The sequence below is a fragment of the Anolis sagrei genome, chromosome X (genome assembly GCF_037176765.1).
Source record: "Anolis sagrei isolate rAnoSag1 chromosome X, rAnoSag1.mat, whole genome shotgun sequence".
Taxonomy (NCBI): Eukaryota; Metazoa; Chordata; class Lepidosauria; order Squamata; family Dactyloidae; genus Anolis; species Anolis sagrei.
Genome location: NC_090034.1, coordinates 20,380,472 through 20,407,574, shown reverse-complemented (window position 1 = coordinate 20,407,574; position 27,103 = coordinate 20,380,472). Strand labels below are relative to the sequence as shown.

Sequence of the window (27,103 nt, the reverse complement as noted above, 5' to 3'; positions counted from 1 at the left end):
CGTATTCTGCTTTTAATTTTGATGTTAATTTTTCTTTTGTTTAAAGTTTATGGTTGTTATTTTGTAATATTCTGAGGGGTTTGTATTTGCTTTTAAGGGCATTGAATGTTTGACTTTTTGTGTGTAAGCTTCCCTGAGTCCCCTCAGGGAGAGAAGGCAGTCTATAAATAAAGTTTTATTATTATTAAAAATAAATAATAATATATATGATTGATATATTAGTTGTAATAGCATATATTAGTAATAATATATTATTACTAACATTAGTAATAACATATTATTACTAATATTAGGAATAATATATTATATTGTTAGCAATGAAATAATATAATTATTAATAAAATAATAATAGCAATAACGACAATATTATTATTATTATTATTATTATTATTGATAACCTTAAATATAATAATAATATTATTATGGCTTTCCCTTCCTTTCTGGGCCTTAACAATATTGTGTTTTCCCTGAATTCAGCATCTAATAATAAATATATATAAAGTAAATATATATTTAATAATATACATAAAGAAATGTAATATATTATAATAGTTATATTATTGTTATTAGTAATTTAATAATAATTCACAATAACATTATTGTTGTTATTGATAATAATACTGTATTGTCGAATACTTTCATGGCCGGAATCACTGGGTTGCCTCTAGACCATGGCCATATAGCCCAAAAAAACCTACAACAACCCGATAATAATACTACTATATTTAAGGTTAAGTGTTTCCCTGAATTCGACATCTAATAATAAATGTATAATAAATATATTAATAATATACATAAAGAAATGTAATATATTATTATAGTAATATTAGTAATAAATTAATAATTACTAACAATTACATTATTATTAATAATATATTTAAGGTTATGTGTTTCCCTTGAATTCAGCATCTAATAATTATATAATAAATAACGATATTAATAATAATATACATAAAGAAATGTAATATATTATGATAGTAATATTAGTAATAAATTAATAATTAACAATAACATTGTTATTAATATATATAAGTTTATGTGTTTCTCTTGAATTCAGCATCCAATAATATATAATAAATACATATATTAAGAATAATATAAATTTAATATATTATGATAGTAATTTGTAATAAATTTATTATTATTATTAACAATAACATTAATAATAATATATTTAAGGTTACATGTCTTCCCTGAATTCAACATCCAATAATTTTATATTATTATTAATATAATATAATAAGTAATAATAATTTAATAATTATAGTATTTAACAATAATCTTATTATTAACAGCAATAATATTATTGTTAAATATTATAATTATTACATTATTATTACTACTTATAGATTAATAATATAAAATTATAATATATTTAAGGTTATGGGCGACAAAGCAACATTTCCCCACCTTCCCTTCCTTTCTGGGCCGAATAATAATAATAATAAACTTAATTTCTTTCCCGCCCTCTATATTGAGAAATGTATTGAGAAAACGAAAAGAGGACAGAACATTAGGAGAAACAAGGGTGTAACATAGCCAACTGCGCATGCGCGGCTGGCTACAAGCCACTCATAGCTGGAGACTGACACACTCCACCTCCTTCGCCCCTTTCCACTCGGCGCCTGCGCAGAACATCTTTGACGGAAAGCGTAACCAACCTTGCTTTTTTGAGGGAGGAAAAAAATGGAGGCGTTTTGTTCCCGCCTCCTTTGTGACATTGATGGGCGCGCCAGGTGTCCAATAGGCGCGCGGGGGCTTCCAAAAGGCGGCTCCTGAGTGGCGGGTGAGAATTAGGGAAAAAGAGGCGGGGCCAAGACGTGCTGTCCCGGCCTCCTTTGTGACATTGATGGGCGCGCCGGGCGTCCAATGAGAGTGCGGGGGCGTCCAAAAGGCGGCTCCTGAGTGGCGGTTGAGGACTGGGAAAGGGGAGGGGCGAGGAGAGGAGCGATCTGTTCGGTTGAGAGGTTTTTTTTTTTTTTGGTGTGTGTGTGTCTCCGCCTCAGTGTGGTGCGAGGCAGGCGAAGGAAGAGGAAGGAAGGAGGGAAGGTAGGCCGCGCGCGCCCGTCCATGGCGGCGCGGAGGTAGGCCCCGTCCGCGCCATGGAGGACAAGGCGGGCAAGGAGGAGGCCGAGGCGGAGATCCAGGAGCTGCACGGGCCCGAGCACTGGTTTAGCAAGTGGGAGCGGCAGTGCCTGGCCGAGGCCGAGCGCGACGACGAGGGCGCCCTCCCGCCGGGCCTGCAGGGCGACGAGGACGACGAGGAGGAGGACGACGACGAGGCCGCCGCCAGCGCCGCTGCCGCCGCCCCACAGCCCGAACACCGCAAGCAGCAGAAGCTCTGGCACCTCTTCCAGAACTCCGCCACCGCCGTGGCCCAGCTCTACAAGGGTCAGTCAGCCCGCCGCCTCAGGGAGGGGCCCAAGATGGCCGCCGGGAGGGCAGGGAACGCCGGAAGGGGCCCCCAGCCCGCTAGGGGGGAGGGGAAGTGACGTTTCGGCCGCCCCCCCCGCCAAGGAGGAATAGGGCGGGGCTTCTCCCCTTCTGGCTTCCTCGCCACACATGTGTATGCACTTACAGACGTCCGCAGACACGCGTGTCGCCCTCCACAGGCCTGGAAACATATTTTAGGCCTGTTTTTTCAGTAAGAGTGTATATGGGTCTCTATATACATATCCATATATGGATATAATTATATACATAAATTCATATATATATATATATATATATATATAAATATATATAATAAAAAGACATGGGCAAGCTTTGGTCCTCCAGTGTTTTGGACTTCAACTTCTATGATTTCTAATAGTCGGTGGGAGTAGAAGTCCATAACACCTGGAGGGCCAAAGTTCGCCTATGCCTGGTCTATATATACATATCCATGTATATATATAACGGTGTTTGTATGCATGTGTGACATATATATATATGTGTGTGTGTGTATATATATATATATCACACAGTGTGTATGTGTGTGTGTATATATATATATATATATTTGCTTCTAGGCATAGTGTGTGTGTCTATATATACAATATCCATGTATCTGTAAAAATGTGTGAATATTATACAAATGTATATATAACTATGCTTGTAGGCATGTATATCCATATGAGTGTGTATGTGTGTGTTTATGCATATCCATGTATGTATACAATGATATGTGTGTGTGTATGTATATATGTGTGTATGTACATACATACACACACACACACAGCCGGTAGGCTGTTAGGAATTGTGCAAGTTGAAGTCCAAAACACCAGGAGGGCCAAAGTTTGCTCATGCCTGGTATATATATATGTGTGAGTGTGTAAAACTATTCATATTTATATCTAAGCATGTAGATATATATAATATATATATATATATATATGTACATTCATACATTAATACATATCCGTAAGTGTGTGTTATGTATTTGCATGTGTTTTATATAGAGTATGTGCATGTTTTACATACCTGAGAATTCAGTATGTTTATGTGTGTGTATATATGCACAGATATTTCCATACATGTATGTAATGGTTTATATATGTAGGTGTATATATAAATATATATGCACACTTATATTGCTATCTATATCTATATATCTTTGCCTTTTACATATGAGTTCAGTACACATACACACATACATCCTCTCTTTATATACATACACACATATGTATCAAGAGAGAGTATGGATTGAGTATGTTGTCATGTATTTATATGTATATGATGGCATATATGTAGATTTTAACATATATGTATGTATCTGTGTGTATATTTATACGTATTCAACTTATTTCTGTATACACACATGATCTATCTATTCATATATGTGTGTATTTATAGAAACATGCTAAAGACATGTATGTAGAAACTTACATCGCAAAAGATGTGTAAATATATAGGCATACATATATACATGTGTGTACATGTGTATATACATAAGTCATTATATATAAAAAGACACAGCAACATACTCAATATCCTCTATACATATATGGACAGGTATATGTAATGTGGAAACCATTATATATATAGAGAGAGAGAGTGTGTGTATTTGTGTGTTTATACAAATATACACATACTGTACATATATCCTCTCGGTCTTCATATATACATATACACACATAACATGCATGTATACTTCTTCTCTGTGTGTGTGTATATATGTATTTTTTTTTGGGGGGGGGGAGTTCTCTTTCCCTCTCCAACTTTCCTTTCCTGAAAGGAATGTGGGGCCTGTGAGGGGTAAGCGGCCTCCGCCTACCGACTGATCACACAAAATGGCGTGCGGAAGCTGCTTCCTTCTCTTCCCAACAATACAAATGGCAGGAGGACGGGACTGTTTATTTTGTTAAATGTGTGGGGCGGGGGGGGGGGGGAGGCTGAGGTTCCTTTATGCCCTCTGATATATTCTCTTGTTGACCCCCCCCCCCTTTTTGTTAGTCTGGATTCCTCCCTGTGCATTCAGCCCTTCCCTGTCCTTCCCTGTCGGGCCCTTCCACGCACAAAATGGAGGGGGAGAAAGGCAGTGAAAAGGAGGGGGGGTTAAGTCTGTGTGTGGGTATATCTCTGTATTTGAGTATTTCTAAAAGTGGATGTTTTAGATGCGTATTAAATGGCGTCTCCCTCTCCTCCTCCATCTCCCCCCCCCCCCCCACAACACAGGACTGTTTATGAGCTCCCCTTCATTCAGTGAGGCACATGGGAGCTTCCACTAGGCTGTCATTTCCCCTTTTTCCTCCCTCTGAGACTTCAATGAGTCAGTGGTGGCTTTGTGCCCCTCTTCCTTCCTTCGGTAGTAAAACATCCCATTTCCTCCCCTTCCCTCTTCTCTCCCGGCTGGCGGTTGAACAAAATGGCGAAGCTCAATATGGCTGGGGGAGAGAGACTAGATTTGCATTGATTCCAACTGAGAAGTGTTTTTTTTAGGGGAACTTCAACTCCCAGAAGCCTCAGCAGCCTTGGCCAATGGGTGGGGATTCTGGGAGCTGAAGTCCAAAACACCCGGAAGACCAAGGGCCTTTATTTGACAGAGGAAGGGAAGGCTCTGAGGGAAACTGTGAAATGCAAAGGCAAACGTGAAAGACAAAAGAGTTTTAATGTATATCTTTTGGGACTTCAGCTCCCAGCAGCTTTGGCCCATGGTCAGAGATTCTGGGAACTGAAGTCCAAACCACCTGGAAGAATAGGGTTTGGGAAGCATTGAACTAGAAGCTAACTTGACGAACAAAAGCAGACATAACATACAAAGGTTGTCATATTTTTTGGACTTCAATTCCCAGAAGCCTCAGTTGCCTTGGACAGTGATCAGGGATTCTGGGAGCTGATATCCAAAACTCCTAGAATGCCAGAGTTTGGGGGAATAAGTTGGTTGAGTAAACAGTCATTAGCAAAAGCAGGCCTGAAAACCATGTGTTCATGTGTTTTATTTCTCTCTCCACTTTTCCTTCGTTTCTTCCACTCCCTTCTTTTAACCCCCCCCCCCCTTCCCACAGACCGTGTTTGCCAGCAGCCAGGCCTCTCGCTTTGGGTTCCTTTCCAAAATGCGGCCACCGCTGTCACCAACCTCTACAAAGGTGAGCTGGAATTTGGGGTGGGAGGAAAGAGGCAGAGTGCCATGGAAGACTTTGAGGGGACTTTAAAGAGATAAGAAAGGTCAAAAGAAGGCTGCAAAGGTGCAACAGGGGTTGGAGAATGCAGGTTGGCAGGCCAACTTCATCCCTCTTTGTTCCTGTCTGGCAAAATGGGGTTAGACTGGACGTCCTTGTGGTCTCTTTCAACCCGTTCTCTGATTCTCTTCCCAAATGTAAATTCTGTTAAGGAATAAGGCAAATAGCGGGCCTTCGGGCATGTTCTCTTCCATGTGCATGTCTGTCTTGAGTATTATTTACTGTGTTTGTAGTTGCACATTGCAATGGGCAGCCTTTGGTTGTGGTATCTGTGGTTTTTACGTATTTGATAAATGCCAGCTACTTATGTTTTCCTAATCAATGTATTTCTGGGTCTTTTTAAAATAACCAGAATCAAAGTGGTTAGACAGTTCTGCTTCCTCCCTATTTTGTGTTGATATTGCATGCAGTTGCTGTATACCATATTAAACTCAGAAGCAAAAGGTGATGGAAGTTGGAGCAGGCAAAGTCCAGGCCTTCAAGTCATCTGAGTGAGGGCCCCGGGAATTTTGTGGATTTTTCTTGAGAAAACTTAATTGGTTAGCCGTTAACTGGTTCACATTATAGTTTGTAAATAAAGTAGTGCTGTACAGGCCGTCTCATGGAGGGGACTGGTAATTACGCCTTCCAAGTCTGCCAGGGATTGGCTTCTTATTGGTGTTCACTTTTTCCTCTGGAAACTTCTTCCCTGATAGTGGGGATCCATTGCAGACATTCAGTGGCATTAGAATGGTAGCAGCAATTTAGTTTCTCCTTTTGAAGAGTCCCCTATGGAGCACTGTAATGCAAAGTCAAACATCTTCATGGAGATTGAATCAGTAGAACTACTTGAGTGCTCAGTTGTCACTTATAGTCGCAGCCTTTAGCATTAGCCCTCCTTAAGCTCAGTTGTCTTTGGCCTCCATTACTGGTAGTCTAGCAACTCCTCCCCAGCTCAAGTATTATTTAGGGTCAGTGATGTTGAAACACTTAAGATGACTTATTATAGAAAGCCATGGCCTGAATCCCAATTGTTGGTCTTCACTAGGGTAGATTCATGGAATCAGTTGTTGAATGCTGGCTCAATGCAGGTAAATCCCATTGATTTGTTGGGTCTACTGTAAAGGTGGGTGTGTTGGAGTACATGGAAGGCTAGAATAGAGGGATATTATGCAGTCCCAGATACTCCCTATTTCCTTCCTTTATTCCTTCAAATCTCATTGGAATGCTTTTCGTTTTATAATATACTTGATATTCATGCCTCCGTCTTTAAGTGACATTTTGGTTTTGTGTTTCCTGATTGTATTTCCGACCCTTAAGGTTAATCCTTCTGTTGCTCATCTAAGGAATGTAAAAGTGTGCAGTTTTTGCAGATTCCTGAATATTTTGAGGTTGGGATGTTGCTCAGTTAAAGTGGTACTTGGACCTTACCTTTGTCTTGGGACATCCATTCTTCCAAGAAGCATAAAAACTGTTGACCGATGTCCTTGAGAGTTCAGTCTTACAAGAGAGTAACTTAGAGGTGGATTTTTCTTTGATATATGTGCTAAAAGCAGGGTATTCCAGGTTGCCTAAAAATTGGAGACATTAACTCCCTAGAATGGGGTCCAGCTTGGACTTCAGAGGGAAACAAGTTGCTTTGGTTTCCTAGAGAGCAAAGTGGCCTTTAGAGCTTGGTGCTTGCTCTGTGTCCACACTGCAATGGGACGCCAAGACTCGCACAGTGCTATTTATATTGACTTCTAAACGAATGTTGGTCTTCCTAACACACAGTGAACTACAAACTGGTTGGTATCTACATTGTAGATGACAAGGCACTTAGTTATTTCTAGCTGTTGGAATAATAGAACCTACTGGAAACGTTGGAGTAAATAAGGCTTATTAGAACTTGTCTTGGTATTGGGTTGCTAGGCTTCAGTGGATCCATTTGTGATGGACTTGCCTTGCACATAGAAGAAGAGGGACAGAAGTACCTCATGATTTTTTTGTCCAATGAGAAAGCTGTGTCTGTTTGTTTCATGACAGACAGGGAGATCTTTGGTGTTTTAAGACTATTTCAAGACAGGACCTCATGAGCTTCAGCAACCTTCATGCTCCTGAGGAAATGAGCCCATGAAGTTTTATGCTGAAATAAATTAGGTTAATGTATTGTTGAAGGCTTTCATGGCTGGAATCACTGGGTTATTGTAGGTTTTTTTGGGCTATATGGCCATGTTCTAGAGGCATTTTTCCTGACGTTTCACCTGCATCTATGGCAAGCATCCTCAGAGGTTGTGAGGTAAATTAGGTTAGTCTTGTAGATGCCATGAGATAGTTTTCCTTCCCTTTCTATGACAACAGGAAATAGATATTTTCTTGACATCATCTTATAAATTACCTGGAATGTATACACTTCCAAAATAGAACAGCGGTCTTTGCAAGTCCTGGTTCATGCTCCCCAAAACTGCTTGAGACATTCAGATAGCATTCCACTTCTGTCAGAAAAATCTTAAAAGACAAAAGTATCCCATATGATCTTGGAAGATAGGCAGGGTCAGCCCTGGTTAACACTTGGATTGGTGACTATTAGGAAATACAAGGTGCTATAGACTGAATTTCAGAGGAAAGTGGGGTTTCTTCCACAGATCAAACTCTGTTAGAGCAGAGTATTTAGCAATGGCCTTCTAGATGCTCTTGGCTCACAGTTCCCCAGCACCCCTTGCCAGCATTGCTGACTCATGGGAATTGTAGTTCAGACCATTTGAAGGCCACAGCTTCCTTTCATGTTTAATGAGTTTGTAGGGGAAGCATTTCCTCCCATCTCATGCGTAACTTTGTGTAGAGCGCTAGGTGTAGCTATGCAGCCGAGATTATTCTTGTGTGTGTAGTAGCTGGAATGGAATGTAGGGTTGAAAACAGCAAGCCCTTAGTCATTGCAGGAGGTGTTTGCCAGCTCAGCCGATTGTATTCGTCAGGGCTGTTTTCCTCGTTGGCGCTGCTGCCATTTTGCTGGCTTGTCTTGGAGGAAGGGAAGGCTGATTCACAGAAGTCCGTAGTGGCTGCAGCTTTGTGCCTCTGGATGGAAAACATGAGGCCGGCTTGCAGCGAACCGATTGGGGGAGCCCCAGGGGCCTTGCTGAGCAGGACAATGCATTGGAATTGGATGGGCGGGATGTGGAGCAGGGCAATGAACGGTGGCCTGGAAAATCTTCCATTTCTAAAGGAAATAAATGAATAAATTCATGAAGTTGATGAGTGAATGTCAATACAGTCTAGAGCCAGCAAAGTCATCCATGTATTTGTAAGCAACGCTGAAGTTGGAGCTGAGGTTAGGTGGGTTCTAGCTGTTTTGAGATGATGATTTTTCAGGGAATTATCCTTAGGAAATGTAAGTCTCCTTGTATGCTTTTATGATTTCTGAATGGGGATCACAGCTACAACAGCTTAGGCCATTCTAAAGTGAAGAGCCTATGTTTTGGCTGTACCGGTGAAATGAAATGATTTATGTTTCATGCTCAGCAAAAGTGAGCTTAGGAACCTTTTATCATTATTATAACAGTTCTGGTGAGTCTTGTCTAGTCTGACACACAGGCAATATATTCAGATATTTCAGCTCAGATACTGATAGAGTCAATTGAAATTTAGTTTAGTATTTTGCATATATGTAAATATACTTTATAAAGAAATTTAAATATATATTAATCAACATGGATGGAATGAAAGGCTGAATGTACCAAAAATTAGACCTGTTAATTTTGGACAAACTTCTATCAATCCTTGTCTGATCTGGGTCTCAATAGCATGCACTGTCAACATTCATATGATATCTAGCTCTTGTCTACAGAAAGTGTATATCTCTCTGTACATAATGCGTATCAATAGCCTGATCCTTTTGTATTTGACTTTCTAACATGAGTACCACCAGAACACTTAGAATAGCAATAATCGCTCTATTTTAACTACACACACACTATAATGTAAGGGCCAGAAATGCTTGCTGCCGATTTGCTACCGGGCCCAATTTAAGGTGCTGGTGTTATCCTACAAAGCCCTAAACGGTTCCGGCCCAAAATACCTTACGGACCGCATCTCGGCCTACGAGCCCACGAGGACCTTGAGATCATCTGGGGAGGCCCTTCTCTCGATCCCGCCTGCCTCACAGGCACGTCTGGCGGAGACGAGAGAGAGGGCCTTCTCGGTGGTGGCCCCCCGGCTGTGGAACTCCCTCCCTGCTGACATCAGACAGGCGCCCTCCCTCATGGCCTTTCGTAAGGGCCTGAAGACGTGGCTCTTCGAGCAGGCTTTCAACTGAGTGCTATGTTACTGGAAATGACAACCGGAATGAATTTACGACTACGAGATTGATTATGATTCCATAATATGACGCAGCGGATTTTTAGTGTAATTTAAATGTTGTGTATTAGTGATGTTAGTTTGTTGTCCTGATTGCTTTGTAAAGTGTCTTTTTTGTATTGTACACCGCCACGAGTCGCCCTAGGGCTGAGAGCGGCGGTTAATAAATGCAAGAAATAAATAAATAAATAAAATAAGGGAAAAAATCCCATCAAGCTTCACTATCATTTTTAGGCTCTGCCCCCACAACTCTTTTCTTTTCGGGTAGAAACATTATTTAACTAAGTAAATAGTTAATTCTTTATATACAGAACATGCAATAGTATGGTGGTATGTAACTGTATTTCGATAGATATTGAACCAGTCAACCTACAATGTTGCAAAGTTCTGTGCAGCAGCATACAAAATCCATCAGGGAATGACTAGTCCCAAAAGTTAACTGTGTGTCCAGTAATCTTCTTCTCTAAATCTAAAATTTGGTGATGGATCTGGGCACTGTATGTTTTTACCCTGCTTCCCCTTCCCTTCTGCTCCCTCACTCATATTGTGCTTCAGTAGTTATATTTATATTTTTAATGTACCAAACATACCAAGTTTGTATAAAAATGTGACTATTTCCTGTGCTGGTCAATGACTGAAATAAATGATTTGATTTGATTAGCAAGAGGGATGCAAGTTACAGTGCATCAACATCTGGTGAGCTGAAATGTTCGATGCCCTTGTGCTGAGTGTACAAAAGAAAGAAAAAAATGCGAGGGAATAACTCATCACTCCTTAGCCAGTTCCATCTTTGTGCAAGCAGCTTGGTGAACAAAATATTAATTGACAGAATGATAGATATACAAAAAAACACATGTCTAATTCCTGTACAAGATTAACAAATTAATGAATGGATCTTTCTTGTTTGAAATGTCAAAGACTCTTTATATTTTGACTTCATATGCCGTTTCACAGGTGAAAAGTTAAAAGAGAAGTAATTGATCTTACAATGATCTCCCTTACTCACTTCCTACTTATGTCTGACTTTAATTGCTGGTTTTCTTCTCCATATAGGCACATTGGTAATATTACAGTGGTACCAGACAAGGAATTCTTTCCCTTCTGTTTTTTTTTTTGGGGGGGGTGGGGTGGAGGTGGTGGGGAAGAGTTAGTACCATTATGTCCACTTTATGTGTGGAAAAGTATTGGGCCTGTATGTCAGAGGAACAACAGAAAGATTGATAGAGTGGGACACAGGCCAGAAAACTCTTCACTCTGAGTATTGAACCAGTGTGTATAACTTCCCTGATTTTTAATATAGAAAATAGCCAGTAGTTGCTTAAGTGTCTGGAGTTTCTTGGGGCTTGCTTTCTTGAGCTGGGGCTGCACTGCCAGTGAGCTCCAGTAAAAAGTTCTAATTGCGCCAGAGGAGGCTGATCCAGTAACCCATATTAACCGCGATGTTTTTCATTGTGAGTCATAGCACTTGGCACCATCCTGGTGCCAGCTGAAACAGCAAAGTGTGTGTCTATAAGAGAGGGTGGTTTCGTAATACAATGTCAGTTTCTCACAGACGTCCATGAGCTAAATATGTGAGTTAAAGATTTTCCAGGAAGAGGTGGCATGTACCCCAGTAAAGGGCAACACCGAAGTCATACGACTGTAGTGATTAAACTGGTAGAATCCAATTGCCACCTGATAAGAATGATGCAGAATAGGAAAGCTTTGTGGGGAATTCTGATAAAAAGGGTTGGTGGCAGTCAAGTCAAGTTGGTGGGGATATGCTCATGAAAATAGGTATTGTGCTTGTTCTCAATGGAGGGGAGAATGCTCTTGTGCTGAAATACTCTAACCGGGCCTCTAAAGGGCTTGTTTTCCATCATCTTGAAGTGGCGCAGGACTCTTTGGATAGTTTCCTTGCCATTGGGGGTGTGGAGTGTCGTGTGTCACGCGGCCCTCAGAGGTTGTTGCTTTTCCTCATGTCAGATGCTGAGGTTGCAGTGTGGGTGGCATCCAGGGACGGTTGCGCACTCAGCCGTATAGGATGCGTGAGTCAGAAGAACTTCATTTTGTTAGCTGGCTTTGGCAACTTCTGTCCTGCCTCAAGAGTAGCTCGTCTTGCTTAAAAGCCACTCAATAACACGTCTAGCCAAAATAACTAGAACATGAAGCTGACGGCACTGGCGTATAGGCAGAGGGATTATTCTGTCGTTTTTTCCAGGCAGTTGCTGGATAGTAGGCACATATTTAATACATTGAAATAGATATCAGTAGAGTGTTAATGCCTTGGTTGGAGAAGTCATAGAGAGTTGTCTGCCAACCGATATGCACTCCCCACATTGCAGCTTCGCAGCCTTGGTTCCTTTTCCTCCAGGCTCTTACTGTGTTGGACTATAGCAGTGGTTCCCATCCTGTGGTCTGTGAACCATCAGTGGTCCCCAAGAACTAAAATATGATCCACAGCTTCACCATTACTTACACCACTGCAATAAGAGTGACTGGTCTCGCGAAACGGTCTTACACTGCTGAGGCAACTGGGATGTCAGAAGGGGAGAGGCTGACTACTAACGAAAGGCGCGACAATATGCCTCCTGACTGCTGCTTCTCCTTCTCCCTCCCCCTGAGCAGAGTGGGGGGTGGGGGGAGTTGGTGTCTTCGTTTTTAGGCTTGTGTCTGGGGTTATTTAGGGTGCTGTTTCAGAAAATTGCATTGGATAGACCACATCAGCTCTAGATCATTAAATATGGTTTTCTGTGGGCGAGCAGATGGCAAGTACTGGATGGCATATGTTCTGTGTCAAACTAGAGCTGATGTGTCTATCCAATGCAGTTTTCTGAATCATCACTCGAAATACCCAAACCAAATCTAAAGTTGACCAAAAACTGATTTGTAATCCTTTTGGTACTATTGTTGGAGAGTGGTGCCTAGTCAAAAGTGGTCCCTGGCCAGAGAAAGGTTGAGAACCATTGGACTATAGTCACCGTCTTCATTGGCAATCATGGGAACCAGAGTCCCAAAACCCTGAGCGTCTTTTTCATGCTCACTCAGTATTATGAACCACCAATGCTCTTGGCCCTTAGCGCTCCCTGTTCCCTAGGAACTGTGTCTCGCAGCCAATCCCCCATCTCCAGCTGCCCCTCTAAGGTTTCTGCCTGGTTGCTCCATCATTGTCAATGTGTCAGAGACCCCCCCCCCCCCAGCAAAAATCATCAGACTTCCTCTTTCTCTCCTTCCCTTCTCTGTATTCAATGTATTGCCACATTATATTGTGTCTATTGTTGCATTACGAAAATAGTGTGATTTGTTTTCCTTTCCCTTCCCTGACCATATTTCACTTCCACAATCTTCTTCCCTCAGAGCCTCTTCTCTTTGTCTCCCCCCTCCCCAATTCTGCCTGCTGTTCTGATCATGTGACATGGCTCTGTAAATGATGTCATTGGCTTCTGTCTTTTCAGCCTCTTGCCAATGCCTTTTCCTTCCTGTATCTTCCTCTTTGTGTGCAGTTTTGCCCCAACACATCCTTTGTAACCTTTATGGTCTAGTCCTTGCTTGCCCTTGCTCTCCTTTCCCCCATCATTCTGCAAATGTCCCTTGTTATGCACAGAAAATCTGCGAGGACTATAAAAGGTAGAAACCTATATCCTTTATCTTCCAGGAAGACAGTCAAAAGTTTTCGAAAATTTGGAGGAAGAATGTTATTTTAGTCCCTAGGTTGAAAATCACTTTGTTGCTTCAGGAGCTTTAAATGTGTCCAGGTTGAAATGTTAGCAATGTAACATTATAAATACAATGTTAACAATCTTAAAACTAATGTTTACTCAGTAATTACAAACAGAATGTACTTTTTGAAAGATTTCTTTTCTTTGTTATCAATGGGGCGACAGTGTCTTGATATTTAACAAACATTTTTGCTCATTGTTTTTGCTAATTTAATAAGTGGCAGACGAAAAAAGGGAAAAAAATCAGTATTAACAAAACAAATGAATCTGTTTTGTCTCTTCTAGTCTTATGTAGCAACAAGCAGACATCAGACACTGGCACCCATAAGAATAACCAAAGAAAGGAAAACAAGGCCAGGAAATGCAGTGACCCAATGCTGTGTAATTTTAAGTCTTCCTGTTATATAGCTTTTAGGAATGATTTTGAGGGAATAATATAGGAATATTTTGCCTTAAAATGTATATCATTCCAGTTCATTTTCCTCTATTGTTCCAGGGAAAGGTTGAAGGAACTCACTTTTATCTGAATTTTTCTGAGTTTTTGAGTATCTATTCATAAAGATACAGAAACGTCCCATTCATCTCATTGGTTGCCTTGCAAAGAGATCTTGCAGGATTGTCCTTGGAAGTGGTGTGTGGTCAAGATCCTATTGTGGCTTTGTGCTCAAAGGCACAATGTGGCATTTACTGGTGGCAGATCGTCCTTTTTCCTTCCTCAAAAGCATGCAGGTGACTGGCAGATTATACCTGTTTGCTGCTCACCTGTCCTTCCTCATCATTCATCCCTTCTGCTGGTGTGACACTTCTAAAGCAGGGATTTCACCTCACCTGTGATCTTCCTGCAGCAGCTTTGCTAGAACTGCAGAGAGAGAGCTCCTTTGACTGCTGACTTTGTCATTTGAAGTGTTCATATCCAGCCTTTCCTTAAGGCAGCTACTGACAACATATAGGAAACAAATGTACAGCAACTAGCTGGTGATATGCTCTTAAGTTGTTGCCTCTCGTTTCCAGATATCTGCTGGAGTGAATGGGAATTACTTCATCCCTATAAATTACTGTTTGAATTTGCAGGAGTCACCTTAGGTTGCCTCTTGTCATTTCAGGGCATACTTTGCAGGGAGAGTTTGTTTCTGTAAGCCATTTTAGAGTCTGCGATAGGACTATATTGGCAAGTCACTTTGAGTCTACCGTGGAGAGAAAAAGCGGGGTATAAATAAACAGAAGACGACGACTTCAGGGAAGAAACAGCTCATGCTGGCACAAATCATGATTCAGTGATTTAATTTTTGTTATACCAGTCCAGAGATGCGTTATATTTCAAGGTCAGCTGTAGAAATGAGTGCCACTAACTCCACAATCTTGTATGCTCTGTGTAAACCAGTGGTTGTCAACCTGTGGGTCCTCAGATGTTTTGGTCTTCAACTCCCAGAAATACTCACAGCTGGTAAACTAGCTGGGATTCCTGGGAATTGTAGACCAAAACACCTGGGGACCCACAGGTTGAGAACCACTGGTGTAAACATTCGCATGATCATGTTTTAGTAGCCTGTTGATACTGCCTAGACCAGGGGTCCTCAAACTAAGGCCCGGGGGCCAGATGCGGCCCTCCAAGGTCATTTTCCCGGCCCTCACTCAGGGTCAACCTAAGTCTGTAACGACTTGAAAGCACACAACAACAATCCTATCTCATCAGCCAAAAGCACGCCCACATTTCCCATAGAAATGCTAATATATATTTGTTAAAATTGTTCTTCATTTTAATTATTGTATTGTTTTTAAGTGGGTTTTGCACTACAAATAAGATATGTGCACTGTGCATAGGAATTCATTCATGTTTTTTTTTTCAAATTATAATCCGGCCCTCCAACAGTTTGAGGGACTGTGACCTGGCCCTCTGTTTAAAAAGTTTGAGGACCCCTGGCCTAGACTTTCTCATCAGTTGGATCCAACTGATGCTTCCAGAGGATGCTTGCATGTAGAAAGGTGGTTTTTGTGTTCAGACCATGGAAAAAGTGGGCAGCTATTCTAGAGTAGTGATGCTCTATCCATCTCATGTGAGGAACCAGCAGTATTTATTTTCTGCACTCAATATGTGCCCATTGGGTACCATTGTCTATTTCTTACATAGGAATTTGTCTGGGTCTGGCATTTTGAGATTTGCTCTTCTAGAGTTCTTTGAGAAGATACATGCCCGATTGCTGTAAAATTGTTTCCATAGGGTACCAAATCCATCTGAACAAATTTTACAGATATTGGGAAGAAAAAAGTGCTGAGGATATGCATTCTCTTGCTATAAAATGCAATTTTACAAGCCCTGTACTGAAGCAAGTGGATACTTTTTGATAGTTTTGGTTTTATACATTATATTCTAGCCAACAAGATGCTGCCACCCATAACTCATTTTTCAATTTTATTTGGATTTGGTACCTTTTAGAAACAAATTCTTCATATCAGCAGTTTGGCCTTGATCTTGCACTGCATATTGATATCTGGTGCCAGTGGAGTTGGATCCATTTTGTCTTGCTTCAGCTATTAACACCTAGCTTAGGTACCCAGTGATACCCTGGTTAAGGATTTTGTAAGGATAAACATAATAATTATTCATTGTTAGTTTTTGGATTTTAAGAATTAACCCATTAGAAAACGTAAAAGATGCGAGTAAATTATATCTCCCAATATTCTGAGTCAAACCCACCCCATCCTTTCAGTACTTAAAGTTGACCATGATGTGTTTGTGTGTCAAGTTTGGTCCAGATCCATTTTCAGTGGGGTTCACAGTGGTCTCTGGATGTGCCTCCTGCAACTCTCATCATCTTGGGTCTATACCCCTCGAACCTCCACAGTATTTTCTGCTGGTCATTGGGGTTCCATGTGCCCAGTTTGGTTCAGATGTGTCATTGGTGGGGGTCACAGTTCTCTCTGAAAAGTGGGAGAATGGTGCAAACACCTCTCAAATTGCAATTGTTGTCCCTACATATAATTGCCAGGTTTAAATATTTTGAAGGCTGTTGTAAGGAAGAGGGAGCAGGTTTGTTTTCTGCTGCCGCGGAGACTAGGACTCAGTGGAGCCTTGGGTTCAAATGATAGGGAAGAAGATTCCACCTGAACATTAGGAAGAACTTCCGAAGTGTGAGAGCTGTTCAAAGCTGGAATTCTCTGCTTTGGTGGAAGTTCCTTCTTTGGAGGCTTTGAAGCAGAGACTGGGTGGCCATTTGTCAGGGGTACTTCGATTGTGCTTTTCCTCCCTTGCAAGGGGGGGGGGGGTTGGCCTAGATGGCCCATGCAGTTTCTTCCAACTCTATGATTCTATCTGGCCACACCAGTTGCAGGCTTCAAATTGTGATCCTGTTCTAGTGGAATCCCTTTGTGCCTTTTTAAAGCCGATGGATGAATGCATCCCTTTTGGAGAGGTCCCCTTTAACAGTGTCCTTTCTCTCCTTCCAGAAAGCGTGGATGCCCACCAGCGGAGTTTTGATGTGGGAATACACATCGGCTACCAGCGTCGCAACAAAGATGTCTTGGCGTGGGTCAAGAAGCGCAGAAGAACGATCCGCCGAGAAGACTTAATCAGCTTCCTGTGCGGGAAGGCTCCTCCTCCACGGAACTCTAGAGCTCCCCCAAGACTGACTGTAGTATCCCCTAGCCGGGCGGCTTCCACAGAAACAAGCCCCTCGGTCGAGACGGACTTGCAGCCCTTCCGAGAAGCCATAGCCCTCCATGGTAATGTTGCTGGTATGGCAGGGATGGGAGCTGGGGAAAGGCTCAAAACGCCCACTGTAGGGATGGCATGTTGGGGCCACTAAGAGGCTAATGTGGGATACAAAATTAGAGGCAGTTCAAGGGGCAAAAATATAGAAACACCTTTGAGATGAACTGGTTTTCATTTTAGCATGAGCTGTTATGACTGTATTTCTGATGCTGTATTTCCTCTTATGTAAAAATCTTCTAGTTACAAGCTTTTTAAAAATGCTTCTGAGGCAAGAAAGATACTCACATTGTGTCTTAGGCAAGTTACTCAGGATTCTAGAAGAAATTCACCACTATCCATTTTCTTTTTTTTTCTGAGGGAAAAATGCATCTCTCTTGCCCTGATTTTATCTTTCTTTCTGGGCCTTAAGACCTTCCCAAAGCCATCCCAGAAGAACAGTGCATTTGTATAAGAAGTTGGCATGCTTAGTGGGTTGCAAATTTGGATGGGTATGAAGACTGCCTTTCAGTTATTCTTAGACTTTCACACAGCCTTCCCACAAAGATAGTTTCGGGATTTAGTTTGGATGTAATTTGTAAGCCGAAAGCTTCAGCGTCTTGGGGATGCAGCATCCACTGACTTGGGTCGCATTGAATAATAATAAAAATAATAACTTTATTTGCATCCCGCCCTGTTTCCCCAGAGGGACTCTGGGTGGTTTACAAGTGCAGCTGTTATCCGCGCCCTGTTTGCTGATGGAGTGCTTGGTTCCTTAGCCATGCATTTGGGATCTGGCATTGGCCGGGAAGAATTAAACGCTTATGCCATGTTCTAAGGCAGGGATCCTCAAACTTTTTAAACAGAGGGCCAGGTCACCGTCCCTCAAACTGTTGGAGGGCCGGATTATAATTTGAAAAAAGCATGAATGAATTCCTACGCACACTGCACATATCTTATTTGTAGTGCAAAAAACACTTAAAACAATGCAATAATTAAAATGAAGAACAATTTTAACAAATATAAACTTATTAGTATTTCAGTGGGAAGTGTGGGCCTGCTTCTGGCTCATGAGATAGGGTTGTTGTTGTTGTTGTTGTTGTTGTTGTGTGCTTTCAAGTTGTTTCAGACTTAGGTTGACCCTGAGCAAGGGGAAATGACCTTGGAGGGCCGTATCCGGCCCATGGGCCTTAGTTTGAGGACCCCTGTTCTAGGGGCATCTTGGATTTCATTGTTGAATGGGAAAGCTGCTTCCCTTAAAATACCGCTTTTTATTTGTTCCAATGCAGAACGATAGCGAAAATAGCTAAGTGTTGCTGGCTGTGCCCACTGAAACAGAAGAGTAGAAATCCTTCATATTCAATAATATAAATAGTTATTAATAGAATAGTTTGTGTAGGACAGGTTTGCACTTAGAGCTGTGCAGTTCAGGAATAGACATTGCCAAACTGTTGTTGGTGTAATAATTAGGTCCCTTTTCAGAAAAAAAATAGGTTTTATCTTGCATGGCTTGGACTTGGCATAAGCTGGATCCTCACGATAGCATTGGCACCCAAACCCTCTAGAAGTAGAATGGACTGCTTAATGGTTCCTGCAGTGCTGGATTTACCATTCTGTTTAGGGGGGCTAAGGCCCATCTTTCTGCCAAATTCTAAATTTGAAGGTGTTCTGTTTTGGAGCAATTCCAGACATAATGATAGAGTTGATAGTCTATGGGAGTGTGCCACAAAGCAGGCTATGTAGTCCTACCAGACCTACCTCCTTTAGGACCCAAGTAAGGGGTCTTGTAACTTAACTAGAACAGGGCCTCATTTGTCCTAAATCCGGCACTGGGTGCTTGTTTTCTGTGTTAATGGAGTTTCCCCCCATGAGATGCATTCTTGGTTTCAAACTCTTCAGGCCAAGGAAGAAGTGAGAAGAGCATCTCAGATAGGCACTGCTTCTCTTTTTATTTGGTTTGCCCTCTGGCTCTATGGCTTCAATATCTTAAAGGCACCAAAACCCATTTTGATCTTGGAAGCTAAGCAGGGCAATTGCTGTAAAATATATTTCAAGAGCAAGGAGCTGGCAAAATTCACTTCTTAAGTATTTCTTGTCTTTAAAAACCCCTAAGAAATTATTGGGGTGATTGTAAGTCCATGTGAGACTTGAAGGCACACGCAGATATGCTCTGCTTTGTGGACTAAGTCTAATTGTTCAATTAAGTTCAATCCCTGGGGAATTAATGGACCTGAAATCCTCACTTATGTTCCAATTTATTTGTTAGGTCAAACTCTTGCTGGGTCTCACAGATCTAGTTGTGCACGATAAGGAGCAGTGTATCCCTGGCAGAACGTCCTCTTGTGCCTTCCTCTCCAGTCTTCTTGAGGTCTGATAAGAATGGAAGGAATTCTTAGGAATTGCAAAGTTAAGGCTTCTCTGGGTGCTTAGAATGGCAGAGTGCCCTTCTGGTCCCATACCGAAATGGGAGAGCTGGAAGAAATGCCCCTCACAAACAAACGAGGGCTCTTGAGCAAATGCTGCCCTACTCTTGGTTGCGTGTTAGGTATGCGTTTCTTCTGAAATAATGGAAAGGCACAGGGGCGGATCTTAACCTCCAGCAGAGAAGAAACCATAATGTTTTATTTTCCTCAGGATTTCCGAAGCAAGGTTCAGCACTGCCAGTCTAGTACTGGATTACTACTTTATTTAAATTTTGACTCAGCTCATGGAGACATACCTGCGTCCGGATGGCCTGTTGTTAACTGTATGATTTGTTTAAAATGTATTAATTACCTCTGACCATTATTAGTCATTAGAGAAATGTGTCGCAATTATTTTACTTTGTATTTCTCACTTGCTATTGAGTTGTTTTATAAGTATATTCCGATGTTGTATATTTGATTGTTTATTACCTGAAGCGCTTTATTACGTTATGTTTCTCAGGCATTGGATTTTTGCTGCTCTTTTTTTGTACACTACCCTGAGTCCCTTTTGGGAGATAGGGGCGGTATAGAAATAAAGTTTTATTATTATTACTGGGTGCTATACACACACACACACACATACACACACATGTAGGGATATGACTCAGAAGGAGTTTGGCTTCAGGTTTTGCAGGTTTGTCTTGCTCATTAGTGATGCAGTTGGATTTTTAATATGAGTCTAAAAGGTCTTGGGGCAGCTGGAGCTGACAGAACTGAAAAGGCCAAGACTGTCTGAATGAATGGAGGAACATTGCTTTCAATCTGTATATCTGTAGTGAAAACTCTCTGCCAAATGGAGGAATAGCCTATTGACTTTGACACCCATATGAAAAACAATAATAGTAATAACAATAATAACTTTATTCTTGTATACTGCCATCATCTCCCTGAAGGTATTCAAGGCGGCTTACACCTGGCACAACATGCCTAAAACAGAACATAAAATAAAACACAGTATAAAATGAAATAGAGTAAAACAAATAGGCATATAAAACAACAACTAAGACTCAATAAAACTGTGCTCATTAACCAATGGTGGCGAAGAACCACTTAAGGCATGGATCTGGATCCTTTTGAGGTTTATGCATAATTTGGGAGGTGTTGAGTTGCATGGTGCCAGGTTTTATTTCTTGGAGTTCTTTCAGAACATTGAGTCTGGATATCTGTCTGTCTGTCTATCTATGTAACTATCTAAACACTGTAGCAGATTGGTAGGGTAGTTATTATTTATGCCAAGTAGATTACTCTTATGCCATTTGGCCTTATTTAATTAAAAACATTACAACATCTCTGGAGGATCTTACATAGTAAAAAATACTGTGAAACGCAGGCCTTAAGATATGTTTGCTTATATAGTAAACACTAAATTTGAACAGCTGCTTTGGATATTGCCATGTCCCGTTGCAATTCTGTCCTCTTTGAACAGCAACACTTCCTGCTATATTGAAATGTTTGCCATACTATGGTCTTTTTTCGTTATCAGCCATTGGTCATCTATGTATTAGACATTGACATGCTTTTTCTGGGAAAAGTTGAACTGGAAAAAATGAAATCTTGATTTAAATAAAAGATTAAAAGAAATCCAGAGTGTTACGTGAAACCAATATTTAATTGGAATATTTGTAATAAGGTAGAGAATAGTGTATACTTAAAGTTTGACAAAAATGTCTCTGTTTCAATTAATTTTCCTGAGGTTCTGCCTTTCCAGATGTGTCCCCTTTATTTTCCAGACCTGCCATAAATAGGTGACCCAAATAGAGCATCTCAGGTATTTCTAAGTAAATGAATTACTGCAGGAGCTTCTGTGGGCAGCTCTCCATCAAGTGTCTCTGACTACATTTCTACCAGTGACTCAGGTTTCTTCTCTCCTTCTGCTATGCTTTTGGATTCCGGTCCAGCGCATGTCTTTGTGTTTGGTCCTGCCTGTATCTCGTTTCTTCATTGCTGGCTTGCAGGGATCTTGCAGGCCAGCTACCATTGGCACCCATTCAGTACCATTGTGGCAGCTGTTAGACAGGACAATTCAGCTATTTAATGGAGCAGGGATTTCCGAGCCCTACAGTGCATGCTGGCATGACACAATTTCATCCCAGTGTTTTTGGACCTATGAGTCAGGTTGGATTTCTTGGGAGAGCTCAGCCAAACCCATTCTGTGCAGAAATCATTCCCTGATTTCAGGACAGCTTTGGAGAAGGGTAACAAAAAGAATGGCTCCCAGATAGGTGACACCTGAGCTGAATCTGACTATTGACAAAGCTGAGCGTGGAGCCACTCTGTTGGTGAACTGTTAGATTGGTATGTTGAGGGTCATCTGGACTATGGGGCTTGAGCTGTCATCGGCTGGGAAGGCATCCACTTTGCTACTGTTCTGGCAGGAAATAACATAGTGGAGCAGGTTATGCAAGCTGTTTGTGCCAAATGCTTCCTAAGGCAGCTCCTTTCGGTCATGTCCTTTGCTTTGCTCAGCCAGCAGCGAAGAGGATGGTCCCGGTCCCTTTCTTTGCGTTGTGCCAGCCAGTTTGTGGTTGTTTTCCTTGCCAGTCATCAGTGTTCTTGTTGAAGATGTACCCAGTGGGTTGCCTTTCTTTTTGCAATAGCACATGATCAGAAAAAGTCAATTCTTTATCTATCATAGGAATTTGCTGCAGTCTTGGGGAGTGTTCTGGCTGCAAATCATTGATGGGCATGCAATGGGTTTTACAAATGGCTTGTTTTTTTCTGGTCTAGACCAGAAGCTGAAGTCTAGGGAACTCAAACATCTACATCAGTTTTGGCCTCATACAGCACAAGACAGTATGGGTCCTTTCTTAAAGGATCCGGTTTGTGTAACTAGAACAACCCAAAAGGATTAAGCAAGCGGCTAAAATACTTTAAAGTTCCTCAACACTTTGCACAACATTGAGGGTCACCAAGGCAACCCAGAGTTTGGCTTTTTTCCCAGCGTTTCCTGTATGAGGCTCTGAAATGGGAAAGCAGAAATCTGGAGAGGATGTTGTCTATCAGATGCTGACGGAAGCCAAGTCCACCCAGGCAGTGGCTGCTTGGCATTAATGGTTGTCCTGACCTACCTTGGGGGAGAGGGGGGCACTTCTTTAGCTCCGTGTTTTCTCTTCACTTCTGTGTTCTGGCGTGAGGGTGACAGTGGGTGGTTTCCAAAAAGGCGAAAATGTTAAAAAAAAGATAAAGTAGCATTAGCAGCAGATCAGGAGCTGCTAGTGCCAGCAGTAGAGCAATTCAGCCTAAACAATTCAGGAGCAGAATCAAGCTTTCAAAGTTATTAAACACTTTCTTTAAAGAATTATGTAACTTAATAGGAAAGTAAACAGGGCCTAGTTATTTAACTCACTCACAGCAGACATCTTGTCTGTCTCTATGCTCACAGGAGAAGAACAAAACAGAGAGGGGTCAGGCTTGCCCTGTGCTCAGAAAAGGAAGCGTGTCCCTGAGAAGTATCAGTTTTATCAAGACAGGTGATATAACGAGAGAAAGGAAGACAGGCAGACACATACACCGCTAACTAAATCATCCACTTATTTAATTCCTTGATGAGGATTATAACCTTGTGCAGGATGTGGTTGAGTTCCAATATCATTTTCCCAAAATGAAAAGTTTCTGGCCCTTAATGCCTCTAGGAAGCTTGCTTATTATCTGATTCCCTTTTCACACAACATCATTATAATGCTATGATTCCACTTTGGCTGCCTTGACTGCATCCTAGGGGAATTCAGAGACTTGTAGTTTGGTGAGACACTAGAGTGCCTAAATGCGTCCCCCTAAATTGTAAATTCCAGGATTTCATATCATGGAGCCATGGCAGTTCAGGTGGGATTGTCCTAGTCTATAGTTGTGTTTTGTGAAAGGGCCCTGAGGAATGGGTTCTGAAACTCAAATGTTGCTGCCCTCCTAATGTTTGCTTCTCCTTCTCCTCCCTCTCTCCCTGTAGGTCTCAGTGGTGCGATGGCCAGCATCAGCGTGCGCTCCAGCACCCCAGGCTCTCCCACTCACGTGAGCAGTGGCTCCAATGGGAGCAGGAGGAGAAACGGACTCCATGACGTTGACTTGAACACTTTCATATCTGAAGAAATGGCACTCCACTTGGACAATGGTGGAACTCGAAAGCGTACCTCAGCCCAGTGCGGCGACGGCATTACGGACTCTCCAACCCATAAACGCAACCGGATGATCTAAGCGGCGGACCCTTTCTGTGCCCCCTCCTTGGCCCTCCTCTTCCTCCCCCGACCCCTCCGCCATGCTGCTTGAAAGCCACCGGACCCTCAGCAGCCTGCTGGGAAAGCATCACAACCTGAGGCTCTCTCCTCCCAAGTCATAGAAAAAGAAAGAAATAGAGAAAGAAATCAATACTTGCCATAAAGGAAAGCTTGCCTACTGACTAGAGTCTTCTGACTTCGACTTCATCAAATTAGATTCTTTAGCAGAGGACGTCCAGCATTGTGTCGTGGCTGGAGAAGCCCATCGCAGGCAGAACGGGCACCTGTTCCGAGGCGAAAAGTGACCTTACTTGTTACTCTCAAAGGGAAAAAAGGAAATATCAGACATTTATTTGGTAATAGACATGCTTTTTTGTCCTTTATTTCTTGCTGTGTTTAAGTATTTGCTTCAGCGGTATGGCCCTTTTGGCAACAGTGTCAAAAACATGACTTGGCGTGACAGAACCTGTGGGCTTTCTTTTTTTAAAAAAATGAATATATATATATATATATGCATATTATATAGATAGATATGCATATTATATGTAAGTTATAATATGCATATATATGTGTGTGTATATGTATATATATATTTCCTAAAAAGCTCTACCAGGCACATGATTTCTTACATAGTAAGTGTGTGAGTTATATACTAAGTTCTGGCCAGTTGCTTCTTCCGCAATTTGCAGCAGCTGTGTGTAAAAGATGGCTGTGGATCAGATACTAAACTAGGCCAGAAGTTTAGTATTGGGTTTGTTTTGCGCGCGGTCACTTTGAAGTTGCGGCACCGGTTCCCCCCCCCCCCCCAGCATTTTAAATTGCAAGTTACTTTTTGGTTGATACGTCTTTATCACCATTTGAGTCTTCTCTTGCTAGCAAATGTCTGAACTCCTCACAAACGCCAGAAAGAGAAGGAAAGATTGAGAAAAGCTTTGGTGACCCATAGTAGTTCTGTAGCAGTAGAACGTGGGCTTAGGTACGACAGATATGTATTGTATGTTTCTTTTTAGGACAAGGAATTCACTTGCGCGGAATCAGTGGATAGGAGAAAGGGTGGGTGGAAGCAGAGAAGAACGTTGGGCATTGTTTCTTCTATTGTTTTTGAGCTGCTTTCATAAACAGCCACCCGAGGCTTGTGCAGCGCTGCTTTCTTTTGCGTTTGGGGGCATTTTGCAGTCCCACGAAAGGAACAGCACACATGGGGTTGCTTTGGTAGAAGATGTCCCAAAGGCTTAGCCAGGAGGAGGAAGAAAAGACATAGTCCCCTTGGCCTTTGCCGGCTGCCTCTGGCCAAGCTGGTTTGGGAAATCTCCCTTTATTCTTTCGGAGGCAGACATCGGCTCAATAAGAAGGTGTAAATGTGCATCCAAGGTAAATAGGCCTTGACTTTGAACCCTCCACTTTTTGAGGAACAGGGAGAGCACAGAAGAGATAGGGGCATTAGGGACACAGAGAGAGACTGGAAGAGGAGCTGTACGAATGCTGTTTTGAGTTTGCTGCCCTGCAAATGGATAGTCAACCTTAAGTGGTCCTTGTCATTGGACTTGGAGCGTAGGGATAATCCTCCATCTTTTGAGGCCAAAAACACACATTGCGAAAAGCACCTTGTTTCTCCCCTCCATTGGCTTCACATAGCTTTTTAAAGTCTTGCTTTTGGGGGAGTGCCAGAACAGCTCTGGGGCAGGTCTAGCTGTTTGTGAGAAACAAGTAACACCTCACATTCCTGGCACATTTTCAGAAGGATAGGGCCAGCCGGTTGTCCACCAGGAGACATTTGTAGTTCTTGGGTCATAGACTTTTGAATCTCTCTGGATTTGCACTGAAGTTTGCTGTGTGCCGCAGTGGTTTTAAGGCCATGGGTTGCCCCCAAGAAAGTAACTCCTTCTGTCAAAAGAATAAGGCAGAAGGGAATCTGGAAGTCAGAAAGAAAAGGTCTTCATTGAATGGAAACCAAATGAAAGGCAAAGTAGCTCATGTTTTTGATAGTGGTCGGACTGGAAGGGACAGATAGTTTCCTATTCTTCCTTCTGCTTTTCCTTTGAGGAGCTTCCTAGGTGTACAGAATGTGAGTAGCAGGTGAGTTTTTCAATAAAGACGGGGGGGGGGGGGGGGCGCTTATTTCTTCCCAATCAGTGATCGGTTTATTCTGCCATAATTCACACTAGACAATGGGATGAGATAAAGTTCCTGGCAAAGTAGATCTTGTCATGTTGGAGTCCTCCTCCTTCAGAACCTCCCAAATAGAAATGTAATACTTCCTGTGTTCATTCATGGCTTTGGAAGCATTGCTTTTTTTTCTTTTTAGTCTTGTCTCTTCTGAACAAAAGTTTTGGCCGAGTGTTTTTATATCATTTTTTGTGCCATTAATTTTTTTTTGTTTCTGTTTGTAAAGAGAAATACGAAACAGGCTTTGGTCTCTGCTCATGGTTTGCTTCTGAGCTTGCAACAAGGTACATTTTTACTGCCCCCTCCCCTTAAACCACCGGATAAAACATGCTGCCGAAATGACCAGCCTCCTGCCAAAATCCAGCTCAGACACAAATGTCAATAAAAGCTTGGACATGGGATATTTCCTCTTTAGGTCACATCGGTTTTGACTTGTGGAGGAACCCGTTCTCAGTTTAGTGCTTGGGGTTTGGTTTGGGGCCGAATAAGTCTGCCGTTCTGCTATTTTCTTTTCTCTGAATCTGACTCGATTGAACGAAATGCCTTCTGGTGATCCTTTGTCTTATCTCTTTCCCCTCCCTTCTCCAATGTAAACCAAACTTAACATGAATGTGGGGCAGATTTTTACATAATAGTGTATCCTGCATTGAAGCTGAGCTTGGCTTGCAGATTACTAAAAATTCAATTTAAAATATTAAAAATAAAAAACACTTGAGCTATAGTGAAGTAATGCAAAGCTGATCCCCTTCCCCTCCCTTTGTCTGGAACTGAACTCCCGCAAATCCTCAAATGTGACTTACCCTGCTGGAGAAATAGATACCTTTTTAAATCCCCAATAAAATCAAATCAAATACAACCAAATGCTTGTGGGCTTGTTTTAATTCATAATTCCTCCCCTCCCCGCTTTGTT

At 41.8% G+C, this 27,103-nt stretch overlaps 1 protein-coding gene across 2 annotated transcripts; it reads left to right on the top strand.

Moving 5' to 3' along the window:
* Positions 1-1,964: 1,964 nt before the first annotated feature.
* On the top strand, positions 1,965-27,054 carry LOC132781959 (HUWE1-associated protein modifying stress responses 1). Of its 2 annotated transcripts, none has more exons than XM_060786550.2 (4): positions 1,965-2,391; positions 5,487-5,567; positions 17,114-17,401; positions 23,763-27,054. In XM_060786550.2, exons 1-4 carry the CDS (start codon positions 2,103-2,105, stop codon positions 24,005-24,007), a joined length of 903 nt encoding a protein of 300 aa, XP_060642533.2. In that variant the 5' UTR covers positions 1,965-2,102; the 3' UTR covers positions 24,008-27,054. The 2 variants fall into 2 exon arrangements, with proteins under 2 accessions (XP_060642533.2, XP_060642534.2); XM_060786551.2 differs by having other exon boundaries at positions 1,966-2,391; positions 17,114-17,389.
* The last annotated feature ends 49 nt before the right edge of the window (positions 27,055-27,103 follow it).